At 44.6% G+C, this 20,001-nt stretch overlaps 1 protein-coding gene across 2 annotated transcripts; it reads right to left on the reverse strand.

The window, feature by feature from the left end:
* Positions 1 to 740: 740 nt before the first annotated feature.
* PCMTD2 (protein-L-isoaspartate (D-aspartate) O-methyltransferase domain containing 2) lies at positions 741 to 18,946 on the reverse strand. 2 transcript variants are annotated; one of them, XM_052650865.1, is made up of 6 exons: positions 18,860 to 18,946; positions 14,510 to 14,840; positions 10,502 to 10,604; positions 9,493 to 9,664; positions 5,559 to 5,682; positions 741 to 3,439 (listed from the first exon to the last, which is right to left on the reverse strand). In XM_052650865.1, exons 1-6 carry the CDS (start codon positions 18,944 to 18,946, stop codon positions 3,060 to 3,062), a joined length of 1,197 nt encoding a protein of 398 aa, XP_052506825.1. In that variant the 3' UTR covers positions 741 to 3,059. The 2 variants fall into 2 exon arrangements, with proteins under 2 accessions (XP_052506825.1, XP_052506826.1); XM_052650866.1 differs by having other exon boundaries at positions 18,765 to 18,877.
* Positions 18,947 to 20,001: the final 1,055 nt, after the last annotated feature.

Here is a 20,001-nt window from a genome sequence, read left to right on the forward strand (position 1 = left end):
TCCATTTCATGGAATCCAGGACTGGCAGCTCTCAGAGCCCACATGGGTGCATGTGGCTCCCCAAGACCAGGCAACCACAGTGTGAACCCCCCCGGAGAGGCCCAGTTGCTCCCGTATCTTTGAGTCTTAATGAGTATGAGTGTCAAAAGTCTGTGACAACTGGGAGGCCAAAGGATTGCAGGGCCACAGAGCACTGGATGGTTCATGTCAAGAGGGACACACAAATGTTTAGGGTATTAATGTCTCTCTTGGCAAGCCACAAGGCTGTGAGGGGAGGTCCTTTTCTCAACCATGAAGACCCTGGTAACTGAAACCTACTGGACCACAACCCTCGGACCCCGACCTTAAATCTGGACCGTGGCCCTGGCCTGACCCCCAACCAACCTTACACCTAAACCCTACCCTCACCTCTATGGCCCTATAAGATATGCTGCCATTATCCAGTTATCTTTTATTTAATATTTTCACAATATGGGGAAATCGTACCAAAAAACTAACCAGACACTCTGCAGACACCTATGTTCACATAGCCTGACTTTGTCTATTCCAACTTCCTGTGTTAATTACAAATGAGGGCCCCCCACAGGAGTGCTAAAATGGTACAGAATTCAGCAATAATACAGTGAAAGAAAACACATGATGCTCACTTTTTAAAACGTACTTTAAAAGATTTTTTGGAAGAAAAAAAGTAGCCAAGAATTTTAATTCCACACAGGAAACAAAAGCAATTCCAAGAAGGCTAACGTGTCTTAATGACCTTTATTGGAGTCTTTTGAGTATCAGCTCATTAAAGTCTTTGTTTTCTATTTCTTGCATTAATCCCCTGAAAGCTCCAGACTGGCAAAAATATTAAGTACACAGCTGATTTCTATACAACACTTAATACTTATAAATTTATTATTTGTTTTGCACATGTCTATGGCTTTACTACTTTCAAGACAAAAGTCACATATAAAAATACAGACTACTCAAAACATAAAAGTCAGCCAATGTCTATGGTTTACAATGCAGACAACACAGACTATATAATTCATCTGTTTTTGAAAACAGAAAGCACTGATACTGAACTCTACAGAAAGGCAGCTACATGGGGAAGCTCACTGATGACTCTCCTTTATAATATAGATCAACACCAAATTGTTTCACATATACTCAGTATCTATCTATCACTCTTTATATATATTTTTCTTTTTTTAAACCAAATTCTGGTGTAAAAGTCACAAACCAACATGTAGATACAAAATGTTAGGAAGGGTTTAACATATATAGGGGAAAATAATGTCTTATGCATTGTAAAGAGTTTTTACAATCCAGCATAAAGGCAAATATGGTTGAAAAAATAGGGAAATCCATATACAATGATAGAAAAAAATTCAGTCAAGCCACCTAATAACAACAGATTTCAGATATCACTTATTTAACATTATGTCCAAAAATGTCCATGTGCTGCAGAGGTCTCTACAAATCAATTAGAATAACGTCAACAAGATCTGCAAACAGAAGCCTTAGCAAGTAAACATGACTCATGCTTCTGTCTCTGAAAGAAAGAGGCTTGACTTCCAGTGAAAGGCAGGTAAGCACAGCAATGAAGAAACCTTCTTTATAACAGCTCAACTGTTCCAATTTAGGGCACTGTACACATTTCCCCAACTATGCGTGCACACAGTATTCTATGACAAAATGATTCAATTTAAAAAAACAGCATAAATGAAAAAAAAAAAATAGAACTCAGTGAAGCTAGTGAAACCACAAAGGCATTGAACTCCAACAACATTTGAGAAGCTAAGGAATAAAATTAATCATAAAATCTGGATGATCAATCTTCCATCAGCACTCTGATTTTAGATTTACTATTAAGATTTTATACTAGTCTTTGGATGAAATTGAAAAGTCTGACAAGAACCAATGTTTTGGAAGAAGCAGTGTCACCTGTAAACATCCTGCCACGCGACCAACAGGACGGCCTCTGCTTCAAGACCCCGGACGTGATAAGACAGGAAGCTCTCAACACACAGGCCTGGAGAAGATGGACTGCACGTATCACTGTTGAGTAAAACCACTCTACTGCAACAGAGCTACTGATCATTTATGTTTGTTCTTAAAAAAAAATTACAAAACTAACCAATCTTTTTCTCCAGAATTATAAAAGATAAAATCTATGAGTCAGTACTGTAATGTGATTACAGAAAAATAGCCAACAGAAGAAAACTCCACGGGCTGTCCACATCATCCCCAATCCACTTTCTACAGCCAGTACCTTCCATGTGCTCTGAGGACAGAGCCTCAGAAACTGTCACCTCAAAGCTGAATCAATGATCATCTCTGTCACTGCAGCACAAGCAATGTAGCTTCTTTCTTAACATGACACTGATTTCCTTCTTCAGGATTTTCTTTGATGGTAACAAAGGTATCACAAAAAATTCCTTGGAAATCTTCTGCAATTCCATAGACACCTGGCAATTTCATACTTTCATTCCTCCCCCATCACAATTTTTCTTTTTCTAAATTACAAGTGACAACTCACATAAGATTTCATTACTTAAAATAATGGAGGGCTTTTTCAGTGTCTCTTCACTCCAGATAACTGAAATATTTAGTGAGATTTTCACTCCGTTTCACTTATTTAGTGAAACTCAGTGCCAATAATTAAAAGGTTGATCCTATAAAATTCAAACGGGCACAGGCGTGTCCCACTCAGAAAAGATTTTATACAGTTAGAAACTTGTGCTTTCTGTCTCACATTTTATAAGCAACACAGGTCAATTTCAACTTCAGTTTTCCTTTCTGATGCAGTGTATCTCGTGTAAGGAACAGTCTCCCAGCCGCCTCCACACACAGACCTCAGTGATTCCTGAGAGCGGGAAGTCAGAGCCTCCTCCAGGGGACTCTCGGCCTTCTGAGAAAACATTCTTAACTTGTGGACCGTGTTCACGGAAGTCAGACTGAGGGGCGAGGACAGTCAAGGACAGACAAGCTGCAGGGAGGAGCCCCTCCGTGCCCAGTGCGCCTGCTCCGGAGGCCCTCCAGGCAGACTGGCTCTCCTCCCCTGAACCACAGACCTACTTCTCTCTGTAATAAAGCAGGTAGTACTTCAGGGGATCTGGCAGAGGGAGGCTCAGGACCTTCTCACGCAGGAAGTTCACCGGGGGCTCAGGCTTGGTGCTCGGCGGGGTGGTCACCTCTTCTTCCTGCCGCTCCTCCTCCAGGTCTCCAGAGCTGTTGTCATCAGAGGGGTTGGAGATCCGACTGGCAAAGACCTCTTTGTCCAAAAAGACAATCGTTTCCATTCGGCGGCGGCGAACTCTCCTTCGTTTAAACCTGGGAGTGTTCTTCAGTCCATTTCCATTTTTGTTCACTGCTTCCTGGTGAATGACCTTCTTAATGGTGCCCCGGATGGCGATGCGTGCCAGGTCCTGGAGGCTGCGAACCGCCAGGGGTGCTGCGTGCAAAGAACAAGACTCAGCCTCACCTTCGTGACATCATAAGGTCTAGACACCTGAGAAAATTCTAACCTCATTTTCATTCCCTGGCATTTACAAACACATGACAAGAATAGGAGAGGGTTGGAGGCAAATGTTATCTATGCTCTAATTTGCATTCATATGGTATTTTTCAAAACATATTTTCAAATAAACTGGCCCTTAAATCAGATAAGAAAAGGAAGCAGCACTGCTCGGATAATCAGTCAGTGGAAGAATCAGAACCAGGGTTACAGAGTCTGGTCCTCTGGCATCGGGCTTCATTTCTCTGTTTGCCGTGTTCACTGATGCATTTTCTCATCCAGCAGAAATACAGTGACCATGGGGCTCCAGCATTCTTGTATCTATTTTAATATTTTCACAGTATATCAGAAATTTAAGTATTTGTTTCTTTTTTATTAAAGTAGAGAACAAGCAGTTCCAAAACATTTTTAGGAACAAAACTCCCAAAGCACATCAAGGAAAAATAAAATCTGGTAATTAAATTACATGGCAATATAAGGGTTTTTCTGAGGGGAGAAGAATTATTAGCAATTATGTTTTAAATACATTAAAGTGAAAATGAGCTTCACTTTCTACCCCTTGAACCTAACTTCTCCAAAAAATAATAACCCACACTATAGAGAGGGCTCCTGTTGCCTGCAATATCTCTTACCCAAACCACAGAGGCCCTCACAGAATTGGCTCTGCACTCGCTGCCCCACAGGGACCCCAGGCTCCTTTGACATGGGAGGAGCCCTGGCACTCACCTGCTCCTAGACACCCCACCAGAGCATCCTGCTCCAATGCCACTCGGCGTTCCTCCTGCTGTGACCCCCGAGGATGCCTTCTCAGCCCTCCTGACGGCCAGCTCTGGCCTCCAGCTCACCCCAATGTCCCACTGGTGGAAGCCACCTCTTCCCCCTGGCCCCAGCCTCTCCTGCTGCCTCTTCCTCTTCCACCCAGCCTGGCATGTTCCCTAGAGAGGTTCCCCTCTGCTTATGCCTACTGATCCCTGATTTGACATCCATCCCATAGCCTCAGGTAACACAGAGCAGCCAAAGGCTCCCTGGGTTCCAATCCAGGCCTGACTGGGGTCAGAGCCTCCCACACACCCACCTTCACAACATGCCAGCCAGCTCTGACTCCCACATCCTGCCTCAGAAAGGCCCTGCGTGCCTCCTGAGTCCCTGACGCTCTGGAGCCCAGTGTCTTGGCTTTGGTCTTTATCTCCTGCCTGGAAAATCCCAAGGATCTCCTGACTGGCTCCTGCCCACAGTCTGATCACCTGCCTATCCATCCAAAAGCTGACGCTCATCAACGTGACTCTACTAGTCTAGGAACCTCTAGCCCAGGAGATAAAGTTACAAATAACTGGAATGTTCACTTCAGGAGCCCTAAATAGCATCATAGTTGTTCATTGGGCCACATTTGCTTTGAAGCCCTGGGCTTAAAACCTGCCTCTTCGGCGCCCTCCATCCCATCATGATCCTGTCCAAGTGTGGCCAAGACACTGGTCTCAGGTCCAGCCTGAGCCCTCACCTTCCAAAACTCTGCAGAGGCTCTGGACAGCAGTGCCCTCCCCACTGCAGGTCACATCTGCCTACTTGCTCTGAAGGCATTTTCAGGGAAGCAAGCACTCAACAAAGTCATCTTCTCCTTACCACCAGGAGTCCAGAGGTGCCACATCTTCTACTTAAAATACGGGACAGGCTCCACCACCTACACGATGAACTCAGGTCTAAGCACCTGCCCACCCAGTGCTTCCCACAACCTGACTGCACACATCGGGTCCTCCAGCTGACAGTCACCTGCCTCAGCTCATGCTTCTCTTCTATTTTTTTCTCTTTCTAGAGAGCTTCTTTTCACTCTTGAATGTTAAGCACAAATGACCTAAAATAACTCAAAATAAGCTAAAAACCAATTATAATTTTTAAATGATTTCAAGTGATTTTTTAAAAATCACTTGTAAAACTTTAAGGCTTCAGTGAGTGGAAAAATGCTCTTTAATATTAAAAGGTTCCTGATGAATTTTGTTTCCCTTCAAATTCTAGAAAGAGTAAAAAGACTTAAAAGGTAAGTAAGAATCTCTGCACTCACGTAACTGGACGAGCCTCGACTTCCCGTTCTCGGACTGGCAGGGCTGGATCAGCGGAGCAAAGGAGACAGCCAGAATCTTCTTGGTTTCCCAAGCGGAAGGGCCAGTGCGCGTTATCTTAGTCAGCTGTCCCAGAGGTTAAAATGAGAATATTCAAAAGATTTGACTACTGGTAGTTTATATTTGGATCTCCCTGGTGTCTCAGACGGTAAAGCGTTTGTCTACAATGTGACAGACCTGGGTTCGAGCTCTGGGTTGGGAAGATCCCTTGGAGAAGGAAATGGCAACTCATTCCAGTACTATTGCCTGGAAAATCCCATGGACAGAGGAGCCTGGTAGGCTACAGTCTATGGGGTCGCAAAGAGTCGGACACGACTGAGTGACTTCACTTTACTTTCACTTTCAATTTATATTTAAATATAATCACTCCTGCTGCTACTGCTGCTAAGTCGCTTCAGTCGTGTCCGACTCTGTGCAACCCCATAGACGGCAGCCCACCAGGCTCCCCTGTCCCTGGGATTCTCGAGGCAAGAACACTGGAGTAGGTTGCCATTTCCTTCTCCAATGCATGGAGTGGGGTGCCATCATTCCTATATACATCTAAAAAAGCACAGACACTAAAGATGAAAACACCTGGCAACACAGGCCTCTGATGTGATGTGACCAGAACGACACCTAACTTAGCGATATTCTTGCAAAGGTACTCCAGTTCCTAGCACAGAAGTTAAGGAAACAATGAGAGAAGGAAGGTGGGGAATCTGATAAGACAAGCTTCTTATAGACTCTCCAAAGTCACTGTTGTAGGGGAAACGTAGGGAGACCAGGGTGATTCTAAAGTAAAAGTCACTGAAGACACAACCACCTGCCACCTAGACTGAGGCCTGGCTGCTGCTCGTGGGGATGGGGCTACAAGAAGAGACCACCTTGCCCCCACCGAACAGCAGCTTCCATCACAAACCAGCGCTGCTTCCCCACAGGCGAGCGGGCCACCCTGGATGTGGGCACCTGGCCTCACTCTCGGAGGTGCTCATCGATGTGCCTACAGTGCTTCCAGGGAAGCAGCCCCCATGGGACACAGGGTCGTCTGGTTGACATGCTGCAGTGTAGGTCAGCCAGATGGTTCCTGTGAACCACAGTACAAGGAGCACCACGAGAACTCGACTGGGCAACACGGCCACGCACGTGCTCCATGACTGTGCCAGGTTCTGAAGGGCCTGAACAGCTCACAGGAGGATTTCTGGTCAGCTTTGAAAAGCCACGATGACTGCGCTCTCATCTAAAAATATCTAAGCTAGCAAATCCTCTAAAAACTAAGACTCTGTGTCCTGGATCTCAGAACTGAAAGAACTAAGTGCCCGTGTACTAGACAAACATCAACAACTCACCACATTCCTATATACCAGCAAAATCTTTGTTTTTTTAATTTTTTAAAAGGAGAACTTCTAGTTATAATGAAGATGAAATATTTGAATATAATCAGTAAACTATGTGTAAACCTGTAAACAAAACTATAAATCCCTATTTCATGTTGGAGTATTCATCTGCATGAATACTGAAAAGATGCCTTCAATCCCTCATTCATCTAGATGTTAACACAATGTATTTCTGCAACACAACACAGACTTCTAAACTCATCTGTATAAGTAAATACGTATTTAAAACAATACTCTGAGAAAGAAAAGCAAACACAGGGACGTTTGGCCCTATCCTGCAAACTACTAAAACAGTAATAAGAACCGGCTCCTGGCAACCTGCCTCTGAAATGGCCAAGGTTAAACACCCTCTGGTCAGGCACTCCTGCAGGAGATCAAAATTCAGACAAAACCAAGGTAATGTCCACAGTCTATGCAGGCTCTTCACAGCAGCATTGTTTCTAACAGTGAAAGGCTAGAAAGAATTCAAATGCCTATCTGAAACAGTCACAAACTTATACACACCTATCCGAAACAGCCACAGCCTTATACACCCCTATCCAAAACAGCCACAGCCTTATACACCCCTATCCGAAATAGCAACAGCCTTACACACCCCTATCCAAAACAGCCACAGCCTTATACACCCCTATCTGAAATAGCAACAGCCTTACACACCCCTATCCAAAACAGCCACAGCCTTATACACCCCTATCCGAAATAGCAACAGCCTTACACACCCCTATCCGATACAGCCACAGCCTTATACACCCCCCATCTGAAACAGCCACAGCCTTATACATCTCTATCTGAAACAGCCACAGCCTTATAAACACCTATCTGAAAAGCCACATTCTTACACACTAACAAAAATTTTATTAAAACAGGGACAAAAAAAAATTTCTAGCTATAAGGAACATCACTTTTTAAAAAAATAAATGATGTATAAAACTTAAAATTATCAACTCTCATATGTATGAACGGGTGGGTGGAGAGTAAAAAAGTGTGTACCCTCACTGAAAATTTTTTTAGCTTCTACTTTTTCAATGAAAGATAAACCAAAAACAAACAAGAAACAAGTCACCTACAGGTGAAGGGAGCAGAGAAGAGGGGACATACACAGAATAAAATTCTGAGTATTCCTTGCTTAGACTTTGGAATCTTACAACTATTTTACAAAGTTGTGATCCCCAAAATGGCAACCTCTCAAAACCGGAAAGGAAAACAAATGAGCAGTTTTCTGGGGCTGGCGCCATAACTTCACACAGAGGTGTAATTCCCAGTAACTTAAAACACAGTAATTTGAACATCTCTAGTGGAATGTAAGGACAATACAGTGAGGCCCCCAAGCCACTCCCTGACAAAACAAGAAAAATCCTGCACTAGTTTCAGAAATCAAGATTGCTGCTGATTACACCATGCATTGCAGATAAACAGTAAGCCGGGTGGTTGGGGATCAGGACTTTCGGTTTGAGAAAAAAGTGCTACTGATATAACACTAAAATGTGAGGGAAAAAAAACCCTGGTCCTGATCTTGATTTGGAAGAATTGATATGAATTTATGGTGTCTATTCTCTCCAAAACATCAAAGCAAAAAAAAATATATATATATGTGTGTGTGTGTTGGGGCGGTAGATGGCAGTTGACTCCCAGGCATTAGTGGTCCATCAGAAAAACGAATACAGATCCATGAGCACCTTCGAGATCCCAACTGTGGTGTCTAAACACCAATTCCCACCAAACTGAAAATGAACAGGGATTATTCATTTTCAGAAAGAGTTAATTCCAAGTTTGTGGTTAAAAAAAAAAAAGTACACAAGTCTGGAACATCTTCTTACCAGAAACTAACAAAACTATCAAAGATTCTTGAGGCTGCAGAGCCCAAGGGCCAATGTGGAGAGGCAGCCATGGCCAAAGTGAGACAGTTGGAACTCTGATAAGGGTCACAATTTTGCATGAATTCATTTTGCTAAAAAAATCAACCAAAACCTCACTGGTCACTATCTTTGGCAAATGCTAGAAAACCAATTATTGAGAAAAACTGATAAACAAAGGTTAATAAGAATCAGAATCTATCCTGCACCTCCTTTTATAAAGTATACCTCAGGGTAAACAAATAACTAATGAGGGTGTTTCTCTCCACCTGCGTATTCTGGCTTCTAAATGAAGAGAAATGACAAAATGAGGAGGTATCATTCTACGGCCCTTAACAAAACAATGGATCAGGGCCAGTCACACTGCTGGCATCAGAAAGAAAGAACAGGCAAGATCTTAAATAAGGAAGGACTCTGTAACTGCTGGCCAAGTATTCAGGTGTCCTTTCTCTTCCAACATAAATCAAATCAGAACCTAGGCAAGTCCTCAGGACCCGCCCCACCTTGGCCATCTCTCTAGCCTGTTTCCTCATCTGCCAGACGAAGGGATTTGTAACGAGAGTTACAAAGGAAAATGCCTGTCAACTCCCCCGAACAGACCTCAGCAGACAGCTGAGTGCACAAAACCGCTGGTTACAAGAGGACCCGACCTTCTCTTCCAGCGGCATGACCAGGATGCCCCCGACCTTGAGGAGGCTCTTCATGTACTCCTCGTGTTCCTTCTGCACGCCTGCCCCACAGTACACCCGGTCATACTGAGAACAATCTGGAGAAATCTCCAGGCAATTGCCAGTAACAAAGGACGGTTCACAGAAGTCAAACCTGAAAGCAAAAGATGTTTTCCACAACTAAATATATCATGTTATAACAAGTCTATATAGTAAATCTACGTTAAACATAGGTTATGTTTTCACTGTGCAATCCCACAGCGACGTAATAAAATTAAGAGTCAGAAGCTAGGATAGCAGATTTCTGAAAGAACTACGTGAGTAATAAACAGAACTCTAGAAATTCCAAAGAAAATATTATGAAAGTCAGTATCGTAAACACAATCCAAGCTTAAGTCACCCAAGCTCCACGCATATCACTATCTTTGCTGTTATGATTATCTTATTATCTTTCATCTTTTTTTTTCATCTTTCATCTTCATTATCTCTTACTATCCTATCTTGCTTTATATCTTATTCAAGATCTACTAACAGAGTAAAAAGAGAAAAAATATATTTGGTTTTTCTAAAAATTTTAATCCCCCAAATAAGAATTTAAATGCCTTGTTTTAAAATGGCAAGAGCTAGTCACATGGTACATTTAAAGACAACTGTAACAATTCCATTTCAGAAACAAGCACATGATAAAATGCTGCCTCTATTGGAAACATGAAAATTAAGAAAAAATTAACATTCTATTTCCTTGTCTTACACTGGTGATAAATTACCTTTATTTAGGTATCATAATTAAAAAAACAAACAAACTTAAGGTCCTTAAAAACACAAAATATTTTTTAAATAACTAGAACATATACACACATATCACTGACTCACCTGCCACAGTTCAATCACAACTGCCAGAACATGAACAATAATAAACTGATTTCTTTCCACTTAATCCAAAGTTTAAGCTATAACTGACACCCAGACCCATGGACAGTTTTGCTCTTACTTGTCAAAGCTGTCGCTTGTCCTGATGAAGAAGTCCAGCTTCTGCTTTGCATACTCTGTCACATCTGAATGGAGTTCTACCCCGTGGTTCACTCCAAAAGGGCCTAAAAGGTTTCAGAATAAGAAAACATATGGAAACAGGACAAGAACCCCTACTCTTTATTTCTATTTCACTGACTGCAACACATTTCACTGGACATGTATAATTACAGAAATTCACATTTATTGGGCCGAAATCACCCAATCCATTCTTTAAATATGCGGACTAGCCTCTGCTCACCACATCATTAATACTCCTCACATGGCACTACCAACTCACAGCTTCCTAAAGCCTTGACCGTCTGTCCTCAAACTTAAAGAATCATCTTTTCGGTGAAACAGCCAAGGTCTGAAACCAAGAGTTACAAGTGCCACTAAACCAGTGAATCCTAAAGGAAATCAACCCTGAATATTCACTAGAACGACTGATGCTGAAGCTGAAACTCCAATACTGTGGCCACCTGATGCAAAGAGCCAACTCACTGGAAAAGACCCTGATGCTGGGAAAGACTGAAGGCTAGAGGAGAAGGGGACAACAGAGGATGAGATGGTTGGATGGACACGAGTTTGAGCAAACTCTGGGAGATAGTGAAGGACACGGAAGCCTGGCATGCTGCAGTCCACGGAGTCACACAGAGTTGGACACAACTTAGCGACTGAACAACACAATGAATTAAAGAAGAAACGTGTCTGCAAAAGAAAGTGGACACAGGTCTTTTTCCCAACAAAGGTCTCCCCAAACACTCAGATGTGGTATTTAATCCTCAAAAAATAGTTTTAATCATCATCAAAATAAAACTGTAATTCCAAAGTCACAATGAAATATTTTTTAATCAAAATAAACTTATCAGGGACTTCCCTGGTGGTCCAGGGGCTAAGACTCCACACTCCCAATGCAAGGGGCCAGGTTCCATCCCTATTCAGGAAACTAGATCCCATATGCCACAACTAACACCCACCACAGCCAAATAAATGAAAGAATGAAGAAAAGAAAGAAATTTATCAATAACTGAACTAAAGTTATGAGAAAGTTAGGAGCCCACTTAATAATAAAAGTGCTTCCTCCACATACAAATGCCTCCGGGTTAAATCTCAGTGAGAACTACTGACACAAAACAGCTTCACTGAATCTCTGGGTTTTAAGAATCCATTTGTATGAAGGGCAAAACAGGCAACACTCATCTGTGTGATGGAGGTGAGTATACTTCCCCCTCGAGGGGGTGGGGTCCTACTATTGGAGGGGTGGCCATGGGAACCTCTGGGGCACAGATTCTACTCTGCATCTTGTTCTGGGTGGTGCTTACATGGAGGAGGATGTAAAAAGTCATCAAGCTTCGTACGTCATTCATACATGCTTCATGCAACTGTGTCAAGTTACTATGGATAAGTTAGACCTTGATTTTTTAAAAATCTGCATGAGAAAATGAACACGGCATGTAGGGCTTTATTTAGAAGACATACATATAAAGTCACAGTGTAACACAACACTACATCCAACAGAAATACTGGTAAATGCAGCCATCTGTGCACTGCACACACGTCTCTGCTTCCACTGTTCACCTGGGCCCTTCCCAGTGCAGCAGCTCCCCCGGTGCAGGCTTCCCTGCCTCTACCGGATGACTAACCCGCTCTCCTTTCTCAACACCTCCCACGCAGAGTGGCTGCTAAAACCGCCTCTCATCAAAACACAGCCTACTTGAGAAGTCATGCTTCCACTGTTTATGACACCACATCCCCATTACTTCCTGTCCAATCCCACTGCTCTCTGGGTCACTTGCCAGAGGTCAAGAAAACATGCATTGACTTCCCCCTCATCATATTCTCATTGGCCCCTCAGCTCTGTTAGACTCTTACTGAGGACAAGACACACCAAACAAAGTAACGACACATATCCCCTGACCCACTCCAGTAAAAAGATGATTGAAAGAGGAGGAAGTACGGGACGGGTCAGAATGGTGGTACCAAGGACACAACACTGAAGCTGGTCCCACAAGGCCCCCCAGACAGAGCAGCTCCCACGCCACACAACGTCAGGTGAAGCTCACAAGTGCTCTATCTCCCCCCGCCGCCCGCCGTCCTGCCAACTGGAACCTCGAGAAAGGAGCACCCTCAGCAAGGCAAGGAGTCGCAACGTAAGCACAGCAGAGTGGCAGAGAGGCAGCAGGGCAGAGAGAGCAAGGACCCCAAGTCACCCTAAGCCACATGAAAGACTGCAGGCACTGGGAGACCAGCGAGTCTTCACCTCGGCAGTGAGCAGCATGAAGCTGAATAAACCACAGAGGGAGACCTACAGCACACAGTGAAAACGGTCCAGGGTCTGTATCCTTCTCCCTCAAGGTCCGAGATTCTACCCGTGAAATCAGACTCTCAAGTTACTGCCTTCAAATACATCAAAGCAGCACGCAGTGTCCATTACGACCAAAAACACAGCTTTCCTTCCTTCAGAACTCTCCTCCCTGACATCCAGCAAAACCCCCAGAAAAGAGAAAGTGGGGGCTCAGAAAAGACAAGTAACAACATCCGTCGTAAGCTGTTTCTTTATGACTTCTAGAGAACGTCAAATGCACCAGGTCAGTTGAAGATGACTTAAAGTCATCCTTTCCTAAGCATTTCATTTTTTAATAGCATTTCCAATCTAATCAGTTTGATAACCCTCCCCCTCCCCCCAAATACCACCTTATCCTTAGCTCCTCCAATTTTCAGCTCCAACAGCAGGAATTACAATTCACTAATTCCAGAATGATGAAAAACCTGAGCTCTTTTTGCAAAGCAGTCTCAATCCAAGACAAGTTCAAAAAGCATTTAGCCTAAAAAAAAAACAAGAAAACAAAAAACTACACATTTAATAATCTGAGGATATAGCCCAAATTTATATTTTATAGCCCAAAGTCAGATGATCAGAATCTCAAAACTTTACCGAATTCTGAATTATATGAACTTATAAAGCAACCAAAAATTTCATTCCATACCCACAAAAGCAACTGTGACTACTAAGATTTTCTAAAGTGCCTCTAATAACCACAAAGAAACAATGTTGTAATGTATTGCTAATGATTAAACTTGACTTTTAAGCTGTTATTACTTGAAATCACCAATATTCAGACTCTTACACTGACTTGATAACAATGTTAAGATACCTAAGCCAAAAACTTAAGATATTTAGCAAACCTTGTCAGTTCCAACATCCACGCGTACCAAGGCCCCAGCAGCCTCGGGCCAGCCATGTCTTCCTCCACCCAGGGACACCAGGCCACTTCCTCCGCAGTGCCCTTTCCTAAAGCACAGAGCAGCTCCTGGCCCTCCTCTCACAGAACCGTTCACCTGACCCTGAGTGAAAACAGACACCTGTCCCCTACTACCGCATTTGACATGAGGTAGGAATCTTTAAAATCTTCAGTAATCTGATAAAAATGTTTCGGTATTAAAATGGTCAGTTTCCACGTATAATCTCACAACTTACTTGTTTGAGAAAACAGGCTAAATGTCTTCAAACAGCATAACTTGTGAAATCTTTCCTACCCCTGGAATACATTTGAAAATAACTTACAAGTATTAACTCCTTTAGTATTAAAACAACAAAAAACAAAACCTGCTTGGAAGAACTTAAACTGCCAGGGACTTTAAAGTTAATTATTCCAGTTTAGAGACAATGACAGGCACGCTGAGTGATTATATTAATCGAGAAATCACCATAACGTCCAGATTTATACAATCTCTAGGTCCTCTGCTGTCCAAGAGGAGGCTGTGCTGGTCAGATGCTGGAGGTACAGGTGGGGGCAATAGGAAAGCTCCAGAGGGACTCTTCTGTTCATTACGGCAATTTCTCCATTAATACCATTACCCTCCAACCCAAGAACTGTGTGGACACCATGATGGCTGGGCAGGCCAAGGGCAGTTACAACTTGGCCCCCACTAAGGACAGGCTGCCAGCAGGCTCTCCCTCCTGCACGTGAGACAGAGCCAGACTCACCGAGGATGAGCCCCACCATGGAGCTGAGGTAGCCAGTGCCACTGCCCAGGTTCAAGAATGAGAGACCAGGCTGCAGGTCCAGGGCCTCCATCACCTCCGAGTAGATGCACGGAGCAGAGAGGTGGATGTTGCCATGCTTCCACGCTAAATCTTTATATGCGTTCTCTTTAAATTCTTCGAGGTAATAGTCTGCACGGTCAATAGCTCGGAAAGCCTGCTCCACCAGCTCAGAGCGGATGTACTGCGCCTCCTTCAGATTGTCTATCAGCTCGTCGTTGTCCTCACCAGCACTCACCGCGCCTCCCATCTTTGAGATCACACTCAGGCAAAGCTGCAGTTTTAGAATTTTCAAAAGAGCTATTCACATTAAAGGTTAGAGCAGAACAATAAAAGTCCTAAACACACACCAATTTCAGATTCTGAATTCTAAAAATAACACAGATGGAATATACTTACTCAACACCCAGCCCCTTACACTACCTCCCTCCACTTCCAAGGATGCCAGACCCAGAACAAAAAAAAAAGTTAAATTTCAAATTTAATTATATTCATCCAAAAGTAAGTTGTAACTTATAATATCAACTGAATACAAATGAACATGTGATACCCAACACACAGCTGACAACTTAAAAACATCATTAAAGAATTCAAGACTTTACTAAAAGTCATCATTCTAGAAAGTCAAGCAATTAGGATTAAAAATATCTTGCTTATACATCTCTTAACAAGGATATTTCCACATATGAAAAAATAATTGAATGTAAACATGAAAAGAGAGCAGATATATTTACTAAAAAATCATTCTAAGAGGGATCTTTTTTGAATATTTCAAGTGCTATAGATCTTTTGTAAATAAATCTTTAAAAGCAAAAAAAATTAATTCAGGTCAATGAATATTAAAAAGGTATTCACTGTTACTTTGAAATTTAAATTCAACTGTTGTCTTATATTCTGCCTGCTGCTGCTGCTAAGTCGCTTCAGTCGTGTCTGATTCTGTGCGACCCCATAGACGGCAGCCCACCAGGCTCCCCTGTCCCTGGGATTCTCTAGGCAAGAACGCTGGAGTAGGTTGCCATTTCCTTCTCCAATGCATGGTCCCACATGCCCATAAATATCAAGTCAAGCAAGCCATTCAATCTGGATGTTCTGATGTAAAATTTCAGGCCAAAACAACATCCACAAAACTCTCTTCCCCCTGGAACATACTGTGACAAACACCTCATTTTAACAAATACAGAACTGTCTCAAGGCTGCAGCTCAGGAGCAGAAGACTCCTAGAATTCCCTCAACTCCTGAGAAGCAGCTATCATACCACCATTTCACCTCTTCAACAATAAAAAGGACATTTTTACTCTCTTCCAAATTGCCTTCAAGAAGAAAAAGTAACATGTCCTCCTCTCTGAGTCAACTACTAAAGTACAATGTATCAATATACACTTCTCTCTGAGCCAACTACTAAAGTACAATGAATCCTCATCTGATTCCTAGGGAAAATGATCCTGCATCTGCAGAGGTTTTTCTCTTCCTGAACAACTCCAATTTTATACTCACCACAGGCAACTTTCACTTCATATAAAATGGAAAATGTTTTACAAAACACTTTATATTAACTGCTGGGGGGAAAAAAAGAAAAAAACTGACATCACAAAGGCTGATATATTTTCTGAATCAGGATGATGTCCATAACGTTACATTTTTATTATTACGAAGTTTATGCTTGCTTCTCTCTCACAATCCTGAGGACTTCTAACAGCAGAATGAGAACCACAAATACTACCTCTAGAAAAATTCCATACACACACCACACACACAAAACTAGCAACTGCGGTGGGAGAGCATGCCCCAGGAATGAAAGTTACTGACCACATGCATGAATCTTCAGCTTCTCACAAGGACACAACGTGTGTGAAAGGTGGGGGCTTAACACAAGCACTCTTCCATTTTATGACTGGAGCGATTCATCTTCATCATCAAGATTTTAAAGCAGAATATGAGACTTCTCAAATCACTAGGATGGCTCAGTTATTTAATTCTCACCCTGTTTTTAAGCTGTTTCAGAGCCCTCGGTGGTTACAGACCACCGCCAACTAACTCAGCCAGAGAGGATAAAGTGTTAATGAGGTCAAATTCAATCCTAGATGAACTACTTAGTTCTGCGGCTAATGCCTATACCCCTAGGCTAGGACAATCATCTTAAGATTTGGGTCACTAGTTAAAAGTGGAGTCCTGTTTGGTTGCTTCAGGGAAAGGTCTAGCTCTCACACATCCTCCAGGCTGGAGGTGAAAGCCACCTCTTCACCTAGAAGGCCCCAGAGTGTAATGTTCTATCCTTAGAAAGCAAACACCAAGTATATGATGGGTATGTTTCACTGTCTACCAAGTATTTATCCCTTATTTTCAACTTTGCCTCACTTTAACAGTTTAATCCACATGCAAAGGCTAGCTTTTTAGTAAAAATAACTACAATCTTTTTACAGGCACCACCTGCCAGTCACGACCTCATTTTGGCTTCACAACATTGTGAGGCAACTTCAGACTGAAAAGTTACTTTGCTCATGATCACACACCAGTCTGTAAGGAGAGCTGGCATTCAAACACAGGCCTGTGTTTTATACCCTACACCAAATTCTGCTTTGAAAAATTCTCAAGGGAGCAAAATTCTTTCCCTTTGAACACACTGGTACCCCTATCCAAAACAACAAGCTAAGTAACTATGTGGTAACCTTATCTGCTGCCACTAGTGGGCTGCACGTGACCGTTCGTAGGATCTGATATTTATTATTAGCTTTGCCTGGCAACCTAACACTTCCTCACACTGAAAACAATCATTGCTTATTACTAACCATCAATGTGATCAGCTCTAATGCCACCAAAAACACCAACAACAACCTCAGAGATGGCTTTGACAAACCAAATCTAGACTTATAATCCACTCTAATCCAAGTTTTCAAAGTAATGGCATATCATTTTCTGGATGCTTGACTGGCTACACTTTGCAACCCTTAATTCAACACTCCATGTAACTGGGCACTGCCCAGCAGGACAACCTTACTCTCAGGCTGCTCCTTCCAAAACCAACAGCAAGGGCACGGGGAGGAGCTGGCTGAGCAAGAGGAGGAAGGTCTCAGACTGGTGGCCAAAGAGGCTGTCACGGGGCCAGTTAACACAGAATGAAGCTCTGATAAGGGGGCCAAGATTCAAGTCTATACTCATCAGGCTACTTACTAAGGGCAACATGGACAAAGTAACTCAGGTAGAAGATAAGCTGAGGAGAGGAACGCAAAATCACACCTCCTGCCGGAGGAATAAGGGAAGAAATGGAGACGTTTCTCATTGTGAAAACCAGAACTCCTACAAGGAACGCAAGGGATTTTTCAAATACTTGAAAGTCTGCCATATACACACTATTCATGGGCCTGAAAAAACCACAGCAGTGGGGCACATATTGGATGGAGAGAATTTCTTCTAACACACAAGAAAGCTTTCTAAAATCGAGGCTGGAGAAATACCGACACTGTCAGAACAAGGAGTCTCTCCCGGCCAAGTGCAAGCACAGAGAGGCCAGGCGCTGGTCTCAGGAGCCTCGACCGTCCTCCCACCCAAGAGAGGCAAGTGCGGACTTGAGTTATAGGAACCTGCCGGTCTACCCAACACTAACAATGCAGTTGCTTCCTTCAGCCCCTCCCTGGCCAAAAAGACGCAGAAAACGTTAGCAGGCACATAAACCAAATGGGGAGACAGGCCCCGGCAAACACAAAACACAGGCACCACAGCCAGGAAAGCTCCCTTCGCAACTGAAGACCTCTTCCAGGTCTTGCCTGAAGCCAAGTCCCCAAGGCTGGGTCAACTCAACAGATTCTTCCACCTTCTGAAAAGGCACAACCTGTTTCAAACCTCGGTAACTCTTTACGTGCCGCGCTAACGGCAAATGTTTCCTACTTAGTAATTTAGGGACGAGCTGCGCGTCTGGAGAGTTTAGTCAACCCAAGGGGTGTGAGCACTGCGCACGGAGACAGACCTCGACAGCCCCGGGAACCCGCGCAGGCTGACCCCCGAGAGGGCGGGAGAGGGGAGAGGAGCCGCCTGGGATGAGGAGGGGCGTTCATGCTGGGGTGGGGGCGAGAGAGCCGCGGAAAAGGACCGGAAGCCTCGGAGAGGAGGAAGCGCCCCCGGGGGAGGGACCTGGAGCCCGCGCCCAGCGGGAGGGAAGGTATGGAGCTGAGGGAGGAAGGGAGAAGGGGCCGAGGGGACGCACCGCTCCCCGCACCCGCAGGCCGGCCCGAGAGCCGCGACGTTGGCGGCTCTACCTCCCGCCTCGGCCAGCCCGCGGGATCGGCAGCCGGACCGCACCTGCAGCTCCTCCGCCGCCCCTCGCCCGGGAGCCCCTCGCCCCGCCGCCGGCCGATTCCCAGCTCCGACCTCTGCCGCTGTAAACATCCGCCGCCCCACTGCGCCTGCGCGCGTCACGGCCCTAATGCGCGTGCGCCGCGGCCCAGCGCCTAAAGGGGCAACCGCGCAGCTGGAGCCGCGTCCTGAGCTCTCCGCCGGCCCAGCGAGCTGCTCGAATGCGGAGGTCAAAGGGCAGCCGCAGGTGAACGCTGTCACTTCCAGGCCCCAGTACGGACCAAGACCCAGCTGTGAGCTCGACCGGCAGGGCTCACTCCTGTGGAAATGACCTTCCAGGAGGGGGGCCGACAGGTGAAGAAATGAAAACAGAGGCGATGGACAGTAACTGGCACGGTGGTGGCTACTGTGGCTTGAGTGACCCGGAAGGGACATTAAGCGAAAATCTGCAAGACAAGAAGCATCCATCTGTGCCAAGAGAAGTCCAATGGCTTCAGGCCAGGGAGAGCTGAAGTGGCCAGGAGCCCCTGGCGTTCCCACCCCTGCGAGGGTCCACTCCCATACCTCCTCACCCACCCTCACTGCTTCACTGCCGCGTTCACCCGCACCGCATCTTGCTCAGCCGTTCCTGGGAGAGTTGTCCCGGCGTCAGTCAGGATCTTTCTGCGTCTCAGAAGGGGCCTGCCCCAGCGTCCTGGCCCACTAGCAGATCCTCCAGGTTACCTCCCCCAGCCACCCATGCAGCCCTAGGGCCTTCTGCCCCCTGATGCCACCCATTGTTGTGGGCTACCTGCCTGGCCCTCCCAGTAGACTCTGTGAGATCTGCCTCAGTCCTACTTTTGCTCAGCACAAACCTCACATAGGTTTTCCAACTAGTTTTTAGCAACAGAACCCTTTGTTTAGACACAGCCCTGTATTTTACCTGTTTTTCTACAGCTACAGGCGTTGCTGCCTGGGCCCCTCCTGCCCCCACTTTCCTCCCCAGACTTGAGCTCCACTCAGAGCATAGTTTTCAGCACTTTCCATGGTTCCAGGGAAGGCCTGCTTCCTTGGTGGCAGCGACCCTAAGGTTGCTGCTAACATTGTGCCAGTCACACTAGCTCTCTGAGCCTTTCCTCCCCAAGTGCCTGTGATTGTCTACAACAGAG

The sequence above is a fragment of the Budorcas taxicolor genome, chromosome 13, assembly GCF_023091745.1.
Source record: "Budorcas taxicolor isolate Tak-1 chromosome 13, Takin1.1, whole genome shotgun sequence".
NCBI lineage: Eukaryota > Metazoa > Chordata > Mammalia > Artiodactyla > Bovidae > Budorcas > Budorcas taxicolor.